This window comes from Saccostrea echinata, unplaced genomic scaffold, assembly GCF_033153115.1.
Source record: "Saccostrea echinata isolate AGI-Se365-2 ecotype Australia unplaced genomic scaffold, CSIRO_AGI_Sech_v1 ptg000001l, whole genome shotgun sequence".
In the NCBI taxonomy this organism is placed as follows: domain Eukaryota; kingdom Metazoa; phylum Mollusca; class Bivalvia; order Ostreida; family Ostreidae; genus Saccostrea; species Saccostrea echinata.
The window spans coordinates 39,407,733-39,427,432 of record NW_026889750.1 but is presented as its reverse complement, the minus strand read 5'-3'; the positions used below and the strand labels follow the sequence as shown (position 1 = coordinate 39,427,432).

Genomic DNA, 19,700 nt, shown 5'->3' with positions numbered 1-19,700 from the left:
TGAAAATGAAGAAATAAGTAAAGCCGCTTTTTTGGATGAAAATCCATTTTTTTAAAGTGACGCATTTACTTATTCATAATGCTACGAATATAACAAACGGTTATACAAAGTGTCTGTCGAATTAAACATTGTACTGTGGAAAGATAGTTAGTGAGCATGCATAAGAACAACTGTTGAAACCATAGTTCGAGATGTTTACAATGTCACATATACTATAATGAGAGTACAAATTACATAATTGCAAAAGAGTAAGTAGAAAAAATACTGCCTTTAAAGAAAATATCAAGGTCGTGATGATATTTAGTACTTCATTCATATTGAATAAAAATCCGGGATATTCATATTTTTTCAACATGAAAATCTCATCGATTCAACAAAGACAACGTTGAAACCAACCTATCAAGGGTTTTCGGTCCATCTTCACTAGCCAAGGGCTTCCTCTCTTTATTGGGAGTAGAGTGAACCAAAACCTCTTGGTTAGCAAAGATGCCAGTTATGTATCGAAACACCATAGACAGTTGTCAACGGTAATGAGCGACATTTGTCCAAGACAGAGCTTTTAGTTGTATCTGGAGCACTTTCTTGACAAATGCCGCTGACTTCACCAGTCGCACTTTCTTACAGAAATGTGGCTTAATGATGCTTGCCTTATCAGAAGCACTGTCTTCGACAGATACTGCTCAATGTCGCTGAGTAAACCAGAAACACTTTCCCAAATAAAAGTAATGGCATTGACTTTTCCAATAGAATTGCAGAAAAAAAAGGTACGGCTAAATTCCTGACTTTACAAGGAACATTTGCTTTAATGAATGTCGCTCTGAGGTTACCAACAGCACTGTCTTGGACAAATACCGCTCAATGCCTCCAGATGACTTCACAAGAATCACTTTCGGAGAGAAATGATTTTATCAGAGGCACTTTCCTGCATAAGTGCCGCTGACTCTCGCATTATAACTGTGAACGATAACCCCGCTGATGCTACTTGAAGCACTTTCCTGCACAAATCCTGCTAACTTTCCATTTGGAACTACCATGTACAAATGCCGCTGGCTTTCAAAGGAGCACTTTTTGGACAAATGCCACTCAGTGCTCATGACTTCACCAGAAGAAATGCCGCTGACTTTATTGGAGCAGCGTCTTAGACGAATGTCGCTCAATGCCATTGACTAAGCAGAAGCACTGTATTGGACAAATGCCGCTGGATTCTTCAGAAACGCTCTCTTTGAGAAGCGTCACTCATTACCAGTTGTACTTTCAATAAAGGCTGTTCAGTGTTGCAGAATACTAGTATTCAGAAGCACTATCTTCAGTGTCCTGTACAAATGTTTTTTTTTTTTTTTTTTTAAAAACATCATACCCCTGACTTTCCTAAAAGCGCTGTCTGTGATATATTGCCTATTACTATTATTTTAATAACAACTTTTAAAAATTGACCATGGGTTCACCAAAACAAAAGAATATCTGGGCTAGATTTCAAATCAAACAACGGAAGTAAGCAACTTCTTACAAAGAAATATGGAGATGACGAAGAGTAATCAAGAACGAAAGTCCATTGAAACAATACAAATTGGGAGCAGAACAAACACGGACCTCTAAAAACATCAGAGGTGGGATCAGGTGATATGTAGGAGGAAGCTTTCCCTGTCGAACGGTCACACCCGCCGTGTGCTCCTTGTCATGATCGGGCAAACAGAAAATTCCGTAGACATGCAATACAGTGTGTAAATAATGGCCTTACAGTTAGTATGAAAAACGTCAGCTTACTCTTAATGATAGATTGTATTGGCTGACACGGTCATTGTATCGACCATAGAACTTGCAAAATGTTGACTTTAAACGAGACTGTTGATATCCTTATTTCATCAACTTCTTTGTCAATAGCTTGTCTCGTTTTAGAAACTGTTCGTTCATGTACTTAGAGCACGTTCTTGCGTATCGAATCAACTGGGAGACATAAACTGTATATGCAGGTGATAAGGGTATATTGCTACATAGATGAGGGAAGTTGACGATGAAAAAAAAAGTTAAAATCATCAGGTTTATCATAAAGTTTCGTTGTTTCGTAACCATTAACGTCTTCTTCTAGTAAAATATCCAAATATGAAACAGATATGTCAGACTCTGTGGTATCTTTTAATTCAGTTCACTGGGATATATCGAGTCCACATATGAATAGAAATTACTATTGTTAACGATAAAACTTCGTCGATTTATCGAAATGTCGAGTTGAAGGCCACATCAAGTGTTTTCTCCAAGTCCATGGTGTAACAGCGTGCTTTTTAACAAAACGCAGAGACGTATAAGTGTAGTCATAGACATGGATCTTACAATAAACTTAATATGCATGATGTCTTTCTTGAATCACTTCTTCCTTTTGTCAATAAACAGGTCTGCATCAAATTTTGCTCTGTTTTTTTGGAATTTTTAAACGGTCTATATGAAAAGGCTAAAGAAAGTCTACACTTGGATCCTTCAACACCAAAATACAGGCTGCATGGACTCTGTGATCATGGATGTTGCCAATCATAGGCTTTTTAAGCCGCCACGTTTTATGGAAGATAATAATTCTCAAGAAATCTATCTGTTCGTTACACTAAAATTTGCCTCCAAAGGAATTGACGCCCTAAAAATTAGTAATATTCTTAATCACAAAAAGATCCAGGCTTGTATTCCACCATACCGGTATTTCAAAATAATTTTCAAAATTTCATAAATACATTTATTAGGAATTCTGTCGAAGATTACGCCAGGTAATGGACCAAACATAAAAATGAAGTTTTTGACATTTCGTCAGAATGGATTAAAATTTAAAAGTATAAGACGGATGTTAAGTCTCGAGTTAAACGGCAACGTGAAAAACATTTATCCTTCTGTCTTCAGTAATTCAGAAGTGACTTGGGAATTAGATAGATTACCCGATCAGCATGTACTGGTCCCAGCTGACAAAGCAGGTAACAACATCGTCTTTGCTCATTATTCAACTGCCTTTCAGATGAACTTGGATTTAATTCTACTAGGGTAATCCAGCTTATACTCATAGTTCTTATTTTTGGAGATCAGGTCCTCCAACAATCTGTTGGAATTCCCATAGGTTCCAATTAGCCCCGTTATTATCAGACCTATTTTTGTATTCATATGAAGCAGAATTTATTCAAAAACTGCTACATGAAAAGAAGAAAACACTTGATGTGGCCTCTAACTCGACATTTAGATATATCGACGTTTTATCAATTAACAGTAGTTACTTTCATTTAAATGTCGGACTCAGTGTATCCCAGTGAACTTGAAATAAAAGATGCCACACATCTGTTTCATATTTGAATATATTGCTAGAAAAAGACGTTAATGGTAAGCTAACAACAAAACTTTAATAAATTATTATGATAAACATAATGACTTCAACTTCTCTATCGTCAGCTTCCCTTACTTCTGTAGGAGTATACCCTTATCACCTGCACACAGAGTCTATGTCTTCCAGTTGATTCCATACGCAAGAGCATGCTCTATGTACGAACAATTTCTAAAACGAGGAAAACCATTAACAAACAAGTTGATTAAACAAGAATATCAACAATCTCGTTTAAAGTCATCATTTCGAAGGTCTATGGTTGATATCATGACCTTGTCAGCAAATACAATCTAACCTTAAGTCAAATGCTGACTGACGTTTTTCATACTCATTATTAGACCATTATTTATACACTGAATTGTCTATGGATTTTTTTCCGTTTGCTCCATCATGACAAGGAGCACACGGCAGTTGTGACCGGTCGAAAGGGGATGCTTACTCCTCCATGGCACCTGATCCCACCTCTGATGTTTTTAGAGGCCTGTGTTTGCTCTGCTCCTGATTTGTATTGTTTCCATGGACTTTTGGGCTTGATTTCGTTATCTCAATACATGTGTATTTGGTTTTACTATGGAATAAATAAATGTGTTACAGAAACAGGTCCCTGTGGTCTTAATGACTGCATTTGTTGATATCAAAAATTTCTTTAAATTTTGATGTCACAAAGTGATAGTCTATTTTTAATAGAAAATCCCATTTCTTATATCAGAAAATCTATTTTCTGACATCAGATAAAACATTTTTTAATAAAAGAAAATAGATTTAAAATAACAAATCTTTATCGAAATACATCAAGCTTAAATTACATTTATTTTTCATTCAATATTAATGATGTCCCTCTTATTAGTCTTTAAGAATCTTGACGGATTGAAAATAAATTGATTAAGAAAAAAAACGGAAATATGTTTGATCTGTATTCTGTAGTATTCACAAGCAGTGTATGCATGTAAATAAATAAGTAGGTAGAGATATGAAAATCTCTTACTCGAACCCTCTTTGCTTGCTTCTCCAAATTCGGTGATAAACTGTTTGGTAGCTGTAAGCTATATATTTAGTGTAAATTTTAATTTCCACGTGCGTATTGTTATTGTGTGGGCGGGTACGAAAGTAAACTGTATGAATGATGTCATGCTTGAATAGATAGAGCACCTGCCAAAACTACATCTCGAAGAAAGAGGGAGACATAATTAATACTGACGTAGAATTTGTTTCTGTTTTCTTTCATTAATCTTAGCAGTTTACAGTATAACAGTTAGGATCCGCACCTTTATTCCCTAGGCTATCCCGGGATGTTTCTTTGATCTATGTTGTTCAGTGTTTAGTACAGTCGAAAATGTCTCGTTATTATTCTTCCTCAGTGTTTATGTTGGGATTTGTTTTTGTCTTACAGTTTCTTGGTAAGTATATTTCTAATATATATTATCTCTTATACATATAACACTGTATAAGATGGATGTATTTCCTGTGTTAAAGAATGTAAACAAACGATCAGAGAAGTTGCCTGATATGCACCATTGCCTATTCTAAATACCTTAATGCAATATAGCTTTCGCAGCTTGGAGATACGTACGGCATTAGTCAAATATCAAATTTGTCATATTTGCCACTTATTACTTAGACTGGTCTTGCTTCTCTGATATATACGATATATATATGATAGCAGAACCAGTCTATTTTTAACTAAAAATCAAATTCTTTGAAAGTTTAAAACTTAAAGAAAACATATTGAACTTCGCGCCCTACTTGTGTAAACAAGATCCAAAATTAATCAAATGATTTTACTCTGTTCCCTCTTTTTTGTTTAGTTTCGTCAGTGGAGGGTGGGGAATGCTGTCGGGCCTATTACACAGATGAGGAGAGCCAGGAGGCAGTATGGTGCAGTAAATACTGTTGTTTTGACACCAAGCCATATTGCTGTAATGACGGTGCCAAAAGAGCTGGAGAAGGAAATCGATCTGATTTCTGTAGACAATGGTTCTCCGCTCCAGAAAATGTGTACGTTTTACCTACATAACATATCTAAACTTTATTTGCAGAAATTTACCGTCACTGACAAGGAGCTCTGTTTTCCAGTTTGGCAACGGATTATAATTATTCAGATTTCACTGTGTGATATGTCATAATCTGTATTTCCATCAAAAAGATATGTACGTAGGCTACACCTTAAGAATCCCCACGTAGCTACACGTGTATCTACATGTACATATGCCACATGTAACACTGATGAGAAATTCCTTATACATCAGATGAGTTGCGCAAGAATTATCTGTCAGATGTGGAATTTCAAGGTTGGAATGCAGACGAGGATTGTAACTTCGATTTAATATATGATACACATATGTTTCTCTTCATTCCATTGTTGTTATTAACTAGTATTTGGGCGAAGTCTTTTTTATTATATTTTACTTACTATCCTTTGTTGAATATCATTTATAAGCGTGCGCTACACGTCACACCAGAAGTATGCGTCTTTACCTAACGAAACAATCCCGTTAACCCATTACACACGTTTTAACACTTAGTTCAGCATCATCATTCAATTCTTAACTTAAGTGGCAACTATAGAGTTTTGCAAAAAAAAAAAAAAGGGGGGGGGGGGGGAGTAATCCCTATCAAAATTAAAACTCACATTACATTTTTGTTTTTTATTATTACAATGAATACAAATCAAATGTGTGCGATCTAATCTGATTTGATTTTTAAAAAAATCACGAAGAATAAAATTCTGAAACAGTTTAGATCCAATTTCATTAAGACCTAAAATTAATGCACATGTACACTGACTATACTAAGAAACTTAACCTCCTCTATGTATCGGTTTTTGATATATGACTTATTACTCAAGTATCCTACTACACTAAGATACATTGTTCTGTTTATTGGATTTTGAGTTGTCCTATGTTTTTGGTTTGAATTTGATAAAAGTAAGTACACAAGTAAACTATATCAAGGATCATAATTCTTTTTTATTGGTGTTGCCATAGTAATTAAGTTTCAAGTCAAGGTACAGCTTTTCTCTGTCATTATTATTATTACAAACCAGTAGAGCTACAGTCTCGTCAGAGACTGCTGGTTCGTTTGGTCTTCTGATTTATAACTGAAATTTAGATAATCAAATATTTGAAGTTCATCCTGTGGTATATACAAGTTAATTCTCACTTATTCCTATTTCAGATGGGCCCCTATATTGATTGCCATAGCAATAATATTCGTACTGACGGGTTGCGGGTTATGTTGCTGTTGCTGTCGTGGTCCCTGTTGCGTCAAAGATGAAGATCGAAAGCGGCTTATGAAAAAATTTGCAATATAGCAACAAAGTGAAGAATTTTGACTCAGAATTAAATTCATCAATTACATGTATATTTTCACATGGTATGTATTGACATGTCCAGTCATGAATTAATACCATTAGATAAAATAGAAATAAACCTGTGCAGCTCTTGTGACTTAAATGATGTTTAAGAAAATTAATGTATTTTTCAAAATGATTTAAGGTATTCATTTAACATTTTTTGAAATATGTACATGTAATATGTTAGCTATTTTCGATTTCCTGATTACCAAGTATCAACCAATTTAATGTTGATCATATAAAACACCGTTTTTCCCTTGATAAACATTGGTTTTATATTAGTTTATAGTCACTTGTACATTTTCATGCTTTACTGTATTGATTCATCAAAAACATTTTCACGAGCCCAATTAACTTGGCCGCTTGAAAACTTCAAAAACATGCATTATTTAACCTTGCAATTTTGTTTAAATTAATTTGTATGTGTAAACAGTGTTACAAATCTCTGTGATGTATTTATAATAAATATTTTGAATAAAATAATTGACAATTCTAATGAAGACAAATTTCTACATCTAGACCCCTGAGATTGCCATGAACTCAATATTTTATGACTATTTATAGCACCGAGTTTGAGTTTTATTCCCTATAGAATGTGCCAAGTCTTGTCCATTTCATGCTGAAATTTATTTCTTAATTAATGTCCTTTAAACAAGCATTTTGAGAGTATTGCATTAGCAATGCCAGTCCCCTACCGGCAAGTGTAATCTGGTTCCCGTTAAAACTTGAAAATGCCATAATTCCGTCAAAAATCATTGAAGCGAATTAAACGAAATGCAAACTTGATATATAACTTATCAAGGTAAAGTCACATACCAAATATCAGCTCAATTTCTGCTAGCGTTTAGAAAAAAAATGCGGAAAACCCTTAAACATTGAAAAGGTCGTAATTACGTCAAAAATCAATGAAGCGGAACGAAATGCAAATTTGATCTGTAACTCATCAAGATACAATCACATACCAAAAAATCAGCTCAATATCTGCAAGCGTTTAGGAAAAAAGTGCGGAAAACCAAGTGGGACAGACTGACAGAGGGACAGCTAGACAGACAGACGGACGGGTAGACTCAGAGGAAACCTATAGTCCCCTCCGGTTTCACCGATAGGGGACTAATAATTTAATTGTTAATTACGAAAGCATTAGGCTCAAACTACGAGAAAAAAATGAAAAGGCGTTATAACACAAAGTGAAAAGGAGTTAATTTATAACTCGAAGAACGGTGTAATAACGCGAAGTAAAAAGTGTTAAATAACTTCATTAGTTTTTTTTTCTTTCACAGAAAATAGAATAACAGTGTTATGAAAATCTTAGAGTGTTTCGTTTGAGTCAATTTTTAAACATATGAAATGGACGAAAACAAAAACTATACAAATGAAGCTTAAGGTGTAGTAACCCTCTGCTCTTAATTTCACTTTTTCTTTTTTTTTCTTTTTTTAATTCCAGGCCCGTAGGAAGCAAATTCAGATTGGGGGGCACAGTCATACATTTTCAGTTGACAGTTGAGGGGGCACTACCAAAATTTTCCTGACAAGCAAAAAAAAAAGGCATCAAACATTTTTATTGAGGGGGCACAAGCATATAGTATCTATGTTTACTATATAGTAATCTATATATCGGCAAAATTATTGGGTGGGGGCTGGGCACGCCCCCCCCCCCCCCGGTTCCTACGGCCATGAATTCCAAACAATAATATTCATTAGCAACAATAGCATTAGATTCAAAAGGAAAACAGTATAAAATATGAAGCGTCGGTCACTTTTTCAGAAATGAATATTATGTCTAATCATGATATGAAGAACATTTATGACACAGTGAATAGAAAGAGCAATAATTTATTATCACATATAGAATTAAAATTATGAGGTATATATGAAAACAATATCAGTGTCATACATATTAAATCCACATTATAAAACACAATGAAGCGTTGCTTTAAGTCAGAATATCATATTCCTATCTGTAGTTGTAAAAAAAGGAGTGCATCCATATACAAGAGTTATATTCTACAAAATATTTTTAGGGGGAAAATTTTCTACTAATAACAAATCTTTATCTGATACATGATAATTACTGTAGCATTATCGAAATTGTTAAGTAAGTAAGAGATAGAAATATCCCAAATTTAACAGTTTAAAAGAACTGGGTGAAAATGTTTTTAAATCAAGTATTATTACAGTAGTAACTATCAAAAATATTGGCAAAAGAAAATATAAGTCAGTGGTTGTAACATAGTTCAGACTACTATTTTTTGTTCTAATCTTTATTATTCACGCATGCTATTGCTATGTATTTTAAATATTCATGTAGAGTCAAGTTTCAAATAAAAAAAGTAGAATATCAGTGACAGAAAAAATGATAAAGAAGGTCGTCCAGTAGAGTATGGACAACAGGAATTGCAACTGTGGTAGTATCGGTCATATATCAATTATCTCTATTACATTATTTATTTAACTTCAGATCTACTTACTTCTTTACGTAATTCTTTATCTTCGTATTCGATTTGTTTATTCATGAAACCGGAAAAGAGTTATTTTTTATTTCCAAACGTATTTTATTTCGAAACTTTTCATTGGTTACTTCTAAATTTATTATCAAATCACTATACCGCTAACTTTTACTTTCATTCTTTTGTTAAGAACGGTATTTAAACCCGAGCACAACCGTACTCTGGGCTTCTGCTGAGCCAAACCTTGAAACAAGGTAATATTCAGGAGTTGCCTCACCCTCTTTTTCCCTTACTAAATTTTGATTATCATTTCTTTACTTTTCCTATTTAGTTATATTTTCTCGAAAGCCACATTCATTCCCCGGGATTATCATTATTTTGTTTGGTATTTTCATACAATTGTTAAACTTTATTAAAGATTTAAAACTTTATTTATCTATTTATTACTAGATGAAATCCAGCGCAAGCGCGGGAAATTGAATTTATAACACTACCGACAGGAAAATTCCAATAATATATATTGTAGTTTCTACTGACAGCTTACAGGCTTAAAGCAGGAAGATACACTGTTCAAAATCCCGCATTTACCAGGAAAACCTACTAATAGTCTTTCGATATATAAATATATGCGCAACTTATAGTGTTATCAATGATTTACCATTATTTCAACGACCATTCACACAAAAGTTTTTTTTATGTTCACGAAGCCATAATCGCCTCGTTTTTCTTTTTTAACATCGGGCTCGATGGTATATGATGTTCTAGAAGTTTCCGTCAATATTAAGATTGGTGAATGACAAAAATAATTTGCATATTTCCCTTTTAAATCGGTTATCACAACTTATTTCTTTTATATCATTTAAATCAAATTTTGATTGAATAATTCAGTGATGACGTTTTATGAAAAAATAAACGATTGCTTGTTGTCAGTTTCATTAAAAATTGCCAGTAACTTAGATCCGCCAACCGGAACCGCCACCGTACTCACGTTTTTGCTATTTCATGGCTGTTTATAGAAACTGAAAGTAGACTTTTAATTTATGTACGATATTTACTATGCGAGTGAAATCTGAATATAGTTTACGGACATCATCTTGTATCTAGTGTATTCATAGAGGAGTTAGTAAGAACTCTGGTGTATCCGTTTCGGAGTTTATTTGCAAAATTTATTAATTTATAAGTATAGATTTAATTACTTGCCTCACTCTATGCGGACTCAAACTTACCTAGAAATAAAAAGGGTTAATAAAAAGGTTTAAATATTATTAAAACATACAACTTTAAAAAAAAAAAAACACACAACGCGAAGTACAAAACATTTTCATTAGTAGTGGCTGAATGCCCAACTACTACACAACAAAAACCGGTGCATTCAACTTTCCTTAAATAATTTCATAGTTTTCAAAAGAAATGTACTGAGCCCCCTTTTTATAATTATATTTTTTCCTTCTTTTTTTCTTTCTTTCTTTTACTTCCCTCTTTTTTTTCTTTATTAAAAAATACTTTTTTCATCTTCCTAATTTGATCCTAGTTGGCTTCTGTATATTAACCTCGTGCATTCTGTAAAAAACAAAACAAAACTTAAAAAAAAAAAAAAAAAAAAAAAAAAAAAAAAAAAAAAAAAAAAAAAAACTAATAAAAATATTTTAAGAGCTCATATCGGTATTTCAATACTGAAATCATATTTCAAAAGATCCATTATATAAAAAATGCTGTGCTACTCCTCGATCCTTAATTTTTAACAAGCTCGCTAGACTTTTAACAGTCGGGTTCTCGATACGGATACCTTTTATGCAAATCTGAATGTGAAAGTAGGAGCTTTTCGTAAACAGACTAAATAAATGAGGTAGGTCAAATCCCCAATTTCAAGACTGTTATTGTGTTTATAAATCTGATTTATACATAACAAGTTTAGATTTCTCCTTATTTTAATAGCAGGTTAATGCAGGAGATTCATAAGGGAAGAGCTGCATTCAAAGAAAGTGTATTTTTCTAAACATACTAACAGACTAACGTACAGGTCCGGCACAATCTCTTGATTTAGCTATATAGCTTAATTTAGCTATTATATAGCTCTATTAAGCTTTTCATAATGGCTTGATTAAGCTATTTTATCACATTTTTTCTTAAAATTGTTATTTTTTCAGCACGTACAAAAAAGTCGCACCTTGGTGCAGTGATAATATTCAACTTTGAACTCTTCTGAAAACAATGCAAGGAAAAATCACTCACCAAATTTCATCTCCTTGAAAGACTCTGTACTCAAAGTTCTAAAAGTTTTGGGGCTATATAGAGCAATGGATTCGTGACTTCACAGTTACTTCTTGAATAAAATTATAAAGGAGCTAGGTCAGTTACGGTCAACAAGATAATTGATTGGTTATAATTCAGCACAATGAGATTCATGCCTCACCGCACACAGTGTACAGTTACTCAAGCAATGGAAATTCATCTTTTGCTTAAAAGCATTCAAAAGCTGCATTGTTAGAACTATCTTTGATTTGGATTGCTTTATTGATAGCTCATAGTACATATATGGATAGTCAAATACTTGCGAATTTTTGTCTATTTCTTACATAAAACATTTTTGTGAAAAACTGCATATAAATGTAGCTTTATCAAGCTATTTTGAATAGCTTACTAAAGCTATATAGCTATTTCAAGCTACCATATAAGTGGAATTTTTAGCGAGACGCAAATTTAGCAGTTTTGCCTTAAAAATTGGTACATGTATTAATTTTTAGTGAGAAGTAATTTTAGCAATTCAGAATGAATTGTTAGTGACATTAAATTTTAACGATCTCAATACCCTCGCTAAAAATGCCAAAATTAAATCCTCGCTAAAATTTTTATTTATACGGTATATAGCTAAATCAAAAGATTGTGCTGGACCTGACTAAATTGAGTTCAATTACATTTCATATACATGTATTATATATTCATTGTGACGACCTTTCTTTGGGTTCAAACATATTTGACCATGATAGATCTTGGAGTTTGACCCACTTTTGCAGAATTTTACCAAATTTTTAACCTTGGCCATAACTTTTGAATGGATGGTGCTAGGGATTTTCCTGTCCACAAGTACCAGGTACCAGTGGATTATTACTGTAAAGAAGAATGATTCCCATTAAGTGAGATATTTCCTCTATTGGGGAATTGTGCCCAACCTGATAAACATCATACATGTGTTTTAATTATACGAGTTAAACAATGTTTTTTTAACACTGTAGATTGAATTAATGGGTGGAGCATTATCAAGAACAGGTTTCTCCAGTGGCAAGTCAAAATATCACAGCAGTAAATCTCTTACTGGTAAAACAATCATCATAACCGGAGCAAATACAGGAATAGGGTTTCAGACAGCATTAGACTTGGCCAGGAGGAATGGGAGGATAATCCTCGCTTGTCGAAATAAGGAAAAGGGAGAGGCTGCCAAAAGCAGAATTATCCAACTGACGGGAAATAAGAGTGTTGTGTTTCGACATCTTGATGTGAGTTTGATGTCATCTGTCAGGACATTTGTGGACGTCATTAGAAGGGAAGAGAAAGGAGTGGACATTCTCATTAACAATGCTGGTGTAGTAAGTAAGTGATTGTCAATATGTGCAGTGAGGGCAAATTTAAAGGATATCAGAATGAAAATTATTTTATGAAAAGTGGGTACTTCACCCCTTTTAAAAATACTTAGGAGGCAGAGCATCTACACAGTAAGAGGTTCCGTGTTTAAGTCACAGTCTGCCACATCCCTTTCAGTGTCAGACACTGTTCAAATATTTTGTTGATTTTTTTTTTTATTGGATACAAAATATTGTATGGAAGAGATTTTCCCAACATTTCATTTGAATTATAGATTGGAATGAAGTTTTTACAGCAGAGGGTCTGGAAGAAACATTTGCAACAAATTACTATGGACCATTTCTTTTAACAAAACTTCTTATTGGTAAGAAGTAATTACATATTTCACCTATTTTCATGTACTAAAAATCTCAAATATAAATTTTCGAACTACATGTACATTCCAAGTTTTTAAATCTCTTAATTTATATTTTTATTTCATGGTTATGTTCAGAGATATTTTACTTTTTAAAAATATCAGTCAATTCAAAACTATCTTGTAGACATACTGGAGAAATCATCAGAAGGACGAATAGTGAATGTGGGCTCCATTGCCAGTTTGGGGGGATCAGTAGATGGGGACACAGTGTGGGTCCATAGAGGGTTCACTAAGGAAGAGTACAATAATTCTAAACTTGCCCTGCTGTTGTTTACAAAGGAACTTGCCAGAAGAACAGCACATAAAGGTATGCTTGATGTAATGTTTAAATTTATAAAATTGCACTTGAAGAAATTTCAGACAAAATTTCTGAGTCAGCTGGATAAACTTTTGTGCCAATTGAATGGTGAACTATCATTGATTCTATTTAGGGTTTAAATTATAACTCTCAAACAATAACTTATATAAAATTTTAGTGTTGGAGCACCATTTTGCAACAAATCATATTTCTGAAAATTACAATTATAAGTCATTATACAATTATAATTAGTTCACCAATATAAAATCTCCTTTTTTAGCACAAACCAAGGGTAGATGAACTAGGTTCTTCAACCAAAATTATTGTATAACAAAAAGTCAAAATTGGAAGCAACACCATTACATTAATGATTTGATTATGTGAATGACCTAGCGTCATTAAAGCGTGTATATATCAAGTATAATATACTAACATGTACAGTAAAACAAAGTGCCAGGGATGAAGAATTTTATTCAAGTTAACCATAATTTGCTATATCTCTTACTTTCATAATACATTTTAGAACTTGACAGGGAATGGAACTCACTTTGCTGTGGATTCATTATAAGCATGCATGTTCACTGTAATGTGTTTTACTATAAATACAGTATCAAGATCAAACCAAGAATAGTAAATATCAGCTATGTATAAATCTCAGGATGTGTTTGTGCTTAGCATGTAAATGATGATACTCCTGTTATTCTTATATTTCTCTATAACAGATATACTAGTAAGCTATGTTCACCCTGGTACAGTCACAAGTGAATTGTTCAGAAATTTACCCTGGATTATACAGTTCATCATAACATTTGTAATGAGACCATTCTTAAAGGTATGAGTTTCTAATTGCAGACTTTCTCAAAAGTTATTACAAAATTTAAAGTCCAAGAGTGCAGCTCCTGTTTCAGTGCATGTGTACCACTAACACATGTATCAGAAATTCTGAGTGATAAATCATTTTCTGTTGACATCAGATATATTTGAAGAGTAACTGCTACATTTCCGTACATATATACAATGTATATATATATATATATATATATATATATATATATATATATATATATATATATATATATATTTTAATTTTTCAACATGTAAATCATTTTTCTCACATATTTATTATTTTCAGACTCCCTTGGAGGGTGCCCAGTCCGTCCTGTTTTGTGCGCTGGATGATTCTGTACAAACTGGGGGTTACTACATGGACTGTAGTTTGTATGACCACTCGATGTGGGTCCCGAATTCTGCTTATGATAAAAAACTTAGCAAGAAACTCTGGGAGACCACAGAAAGAATTATTGCAGAAATTGATTCTGGATAGAATTCAAATTATTATTGATTAAATCATTTGTGACAAAAAGATTACTAGTTACATCAGGGCTAGAAATAATTATTTTTGTTTACTGGTCACTAAATTGGGCTATCGCCTTAAATTTTTACTGGTCAGCTTAGTACTTTCACTGTCCCACTGGGCCAGTAGATTTTAAAGAGACTGGCCCAAAACCGTAATAATAATAGTAATATTTTTTATATTGTGATACTTAGAAGTACAATTTAACAAAATAAGAAACAGTAGAAGTTGGGACACACAACTCTGTGAAGTTAACTAGCCCTACTGTGAATGTATTTTATTATGTATAAAAAAATGCTGACCCAAAGGACAAATGCCCTCTGCAATGTACTAGCCCAGATTGAAAATTCACTGGCCCAAGACCAGCGGGCCATCAATTATTTCAAGCCCTGTACATGTAATTTCTGTATATATGGAAAATTTTGCGCCCGTTTTATTTTCACCCTTTTCGCCCTACTCATAGGTGGGTGAATTGGGCCAAGTTGTTTGCACATGTGAAAGGGCGAAAATAACAGGGGGTGAAAATAACCCTGTATACAGTATACAATACAGACTGTGACATATAATGTACATGTGTTGAGCAATAGCAGCAGACATTCTGCACTTATTTTGAAATAATAAAACCTGACACCAGATAGAAGAAAACTAAGCTAAAACGGATTCAGATGGACACTAAATACAATCTACAACAATATAAAATACTTGAATTCATAGTGAGTGTCACAAAGATAACACATGCAATAACCACATAGAGTTGAATTTTGAATGTCAAACATTGATATCTTGAACACTGAGGATATCATGAAGTAAATTTAAAGCAGCAATCACTTTTTCTTTATGTATTTTAACCTCAATATCTCAAACCCATGGATATCTCAAAGTTTTTTTTTTGGTTCCATTAAGCATCTAATATATGTAATGAGGTTTCACTGTTTGACTGTATTGGATTTTATCAAGGTTTTGACATGCAATGTATTTCTATTTATGTCACTGGTTGTACACTTTCATAGAAATAAATGGACATTTTACATAGTTCTGTGTATACTTATAAATTTATGTTTAAAGAATTTGCTAAAGGCATGGAAAATGTAATAAGATTAACAGCATAATGAAGAATTCTTACATCAAACTGATTTCATGAAATTCATTTAAAAAAGTTTTTTTTATATAAATATGTCAAGAAAATGATCCCTAGAAGAAGAGTCCTATGAAGCAGTGATCAGTCTGTCAATCAGAGCATCAACATTGTGATGGAAAGTTGTATTCAAGATACTGTAAATGTATTATAATTATAGTCTGTACATACATGTACCAGGGGTATTTGGTGGAAATTGTATTTTCACTGTGTAGATTTCATTCAGCCCATTTCTTATTGTACACATTTATGTATATATTATTTATAAATGGTTCTATGGCAAATTTTAATCGCAAATCTGCATCTACGATCTGTAGATGTGTTCTACATCAATAACCAATATTTTGTGAAATTCTGAGACATATAAGTATTCCAAGATAAAATACAGAACTCCCTGTTATTAATGTATATCAAAAATCCCAAAAATAAAGTGATGAAAAAATTTCCAGATTTACAGTATGTATGACATTTAGCAATAAACTTGACAAGAGGCCCAAGGGCCTTGAATCACTCTTCTGATAAATTATACAACCTATCACTTCTATTTGAAGCATCTTAGTATCCTGTAATATGTATTTAGATAAAGCCTTGAAATTCCAAAAGTAGGTCATCATGACCTACATTTTGGTTCAAACACTCTAAGAACCCAAGATGAATCAAAGTTTGATGATTCAAACCCCCTTATTATCTTAAATATTCAGATATAGCCATGAGATTCCAAAAGCAGGTCACAGTGACTTATTTTCTGGTAAACATACTCTGAGACCCAAAAATGCCTCAACTCACAAATTTTGATGATTTTAAGTCTCTTTCTATTTGAAATATTTAGATACTGCCTTGAAATTCTAAAAGAAGGTCACAGTGACCTACTTTTCAGTTGACATTCCGACTCAAAATACACCAATTGACAAAGTTTGATGATTCAAATCCAATTAAGGAGGAGAAGGACCTTGAGCTGAAAAAATACTTGTCATTCAATTTTTTTCATATTTTGTATATTTCTAATTAAGTATGTCCCACATATGTTAAAGCAGTTATATCATTAGGTTTCTTGCCTTATTTTGGAGATATTCATTGACAAATACTATGCCCTGCAGTATCTAAGTGGAGTTTTAGTTCTCCATGTTTCCGGGCTCATAAATCTGTCCATAATGGGATTTTTTAAGCATATATAAAAAATATCAAAGTGGACATGTATGTTTTAAAATATTTCAGAGTATAACTAGGATTTAAAATTCGAAAAAGCAAGTTTTGTCTATCACACTGCATCTGGATAGGGAAAATTACGCACTTTTTAAGACAACTTAAACAGTAAAAAATGTAATTTACAAAAAATTCTATCATTCAATATTTTTTAATTTACGTTGAAATGCAAATCCTTCAAATTATTGATTAACTGTAAAAATTTCGAATGATGAAGCTGACCTCATTATTTCACAGGACATCGTTAAAGAGGACATAAGCAGGACAAAAACGTGTCATGTTACATTTCTCGAGTACGGGAAAAACCAACTATGACGTCACACGTAAGCTAAATAAGCGAAATAAGATATACCTATATAAGATTTCCGTCATCAACCATGCAAAAATAATTTTTGTGTTCCCCGTTTCTCAAAATATTTCATCATATACTGATTATGACCTGTTTTTACATAATAATACCGCCCCTGTGTTCACCGAATATGATCTTGCTGTACTAACAGATCGTGTATGACGTCACCGACTTGCTGGACGCGCAGTATAGGGAAACAGAGGAGTGGATCAATCTTTTTCATAATTTGTTAATGTTTACGAGAATGTTAAAACTTTTAATTTTTTTTTTATATAAGATGGTAAATAAAATTAAAAAATTGTCAAAATTTTTTACAAAAACTGATACTTAACATGTTAAATGCACTTATATAAACGGAGACTATGACGTAGTAAAACAGTCATGTGACCATGTGTCCTTCATCCCCTTAATATCTCAAATCTAAGCCAATAAGTACCTGAAATAGTTAAATATATCCATAAAATTTCAAAAATAGGTCACGGTGACCTACTTTTCAGTTGACATACTCCGAAGACCCAAGATGCATCAACTAGCAAAGTTTGATGATTCTAAGCCAATTAGTACCTGAAATATTTTAAAATATAGCCACAAGAATTCAAAAGAAGGTCAAAGTGACTTACCTTTCAGTTGACACACTCTGAAGACTCAAGATACATCAACTGACAATGTTTGATGATTCTAAGCCAATAAGTACCTGAAAATATTTAAATATTTCCATAAAATTTCAAAAGTAGGTCATGGTGACCTACTTTTCAGTTGACGTACTCTGAGAACCCAAGATGCATCAACTTACAAAGTTTGGTGATTCTAAGCCAATCAGAATCTGAAATATTTAAATGTAGCCACAAAATTTAAAAGAAGGTCAAAGTGACCTACTTTTCAGTTGGCACACTCTGAGGACTCAAGATACATCAACTGACAAAGTTTGATGATTCCCTAAACCAATGAATACCTGAAAATATTTAAATATATCCATAAATTTTCAAAAGTAGGTCATGGTGACCTACTTTTCAGTTGACATACTCCGAGGACCCTGCATCAACTGACAAAGTTTGATGATTCTAAGCCAATTAGTACCTGAAATATTTAAATATAGCCACAAAATTTCAAAAGTAGGTCATGATCTAGATATGGAATCCAGGATGTTAGCCAGCCCTTTGAACTAAGGACCCAAGGTACATCATCTTACAAGATTTGATGATTCTAAGCCAAATAGTACCTGAAATATTGAAATATAGCCCAAAAATTTCAAAAATACTAGTCAAGATGACCTACTTTTCAGTTGATGTTCCCCGAGGACCCAAGATGCATCAACTGACTAAGTTTGATGAACATAGGCCTTATGTGTCCAAAATATGCTTCTAAAACAATTTGAAAACAAATGCCTGCAAAATTCAAAAAGTAGGACACTGTCACCTACTTTTTGATAAATATGTTTTAATGCCCCAACATGCATCAACTTACAAGGCTTGATTATTATAATCCTCTCAGTATCTAAAATAATGACCTAAAATTTTTTTGAAAAAGATTAGCCATAAAATTTTTAAAAAATAGGTCATGGTGGCCTACTTTTCAGTTGACGAACTCAAGATGCATTAACTGACAAAGTGGATGATCATAGGCCTTAAAGTGTCCAAAATATGCCTCCAATTCAATTTGAAAACAAATGCCTGCAAAATTCAAAAAGTAGGTCACTGTGACCTACTTTTGAGTCAACATAATATGAGGCCCTAAGACGCATCAACTGACAAGATTTGATGATCCTAGTCCTTGTAGTAAGTAAAATATCAAAGTTTTAACAAAACATAATTTTTGGTCAACTTATAAGTTACCTTGAGACCACACCCTTTGCCCCAGAGTGATGCCTTGAACAGTTTTAATCTACAACATATCCTCATCTTTATGTGTAAGTTTGTGGATAATCTGCCAAGTAGTTCTTGAGAAAAAGATTTTTTAGCAATCGGTACTTTTGTTTTTATTTTCTAATTATCTCCCCTTTTTAGTGTCACATCCCTAATTTCAGTATAAATGAGAGCCCTTTGGCCAAGGATAAAAAATTCGACAAAAATTTTCCAAGGGGTTCTTGAGATATGGCCCATATTCTAAAAAGTTTACACATACCACACAAATGGCCATAGCATTAGCTCTTTCAGCCGTGCATCCCTAGATGCAACATTTATGCAATTTTGGTCCGATAGGGCTTGCAGTTACTTGGG

At 33.1% G+C, this 19,700-nt stretch overlaps 2 protein-coding genes across 2 annotated transcripts; both read left to right on the top strand.

The window, feature by feature from the left end:
- Positions 1 to 4,493: 4,493 nt before the first annotated feature.
- Positions 4,494 to 7,197, top strand: LOC133179268 (uncharacterized). Its single transcript, XM_061314060.1, has 3 exons — positions 4,494 to 4,746; positions 5,155 to 5,344; positions 6,524 to 7,197. Exons 1-3 carry the CDS (start codon positions 4,683 to 4,685, stop codon positions 6,657 to 6,659), a joined length of 390 nt encoding a protein of 129 aa, XP_061170044.1. The 5' UTR covers positions 4,494 to 4,682; the 3' UTR covers positions 6,660 to 7,197.
- Positions 7,198 to 12,382: 5,185 nt separating this feature from the next.
- On the top strand, positions 12,383 to 15,812 carry LOC133179257 (retinol dehydrogenase 12-like). Its single transcript, XM_061314049.1, has 5 exons — positions 12,383 to 12,736; positions 13,002 to 13,091; positions 13,270 to 13,452; positions 14,166 to 14,275; positions 14,576 to 15,812. The coding sequence occupies exons 1-5, from the start codon at positions 12,391 to 12,393 to the stop codon at positions 14,765 to 14,767; spliced, it is 921 nt and encodes a 306-aa protein (XP_061170033.1). The 5' UTR covers positions 12,383 to 12,390; the 3' UTR covers positions 14,768 to 15,812.
- The last annotated feature ends 3,888 nt before the right edge of the window (positions 15,813 to 19,700 follow it).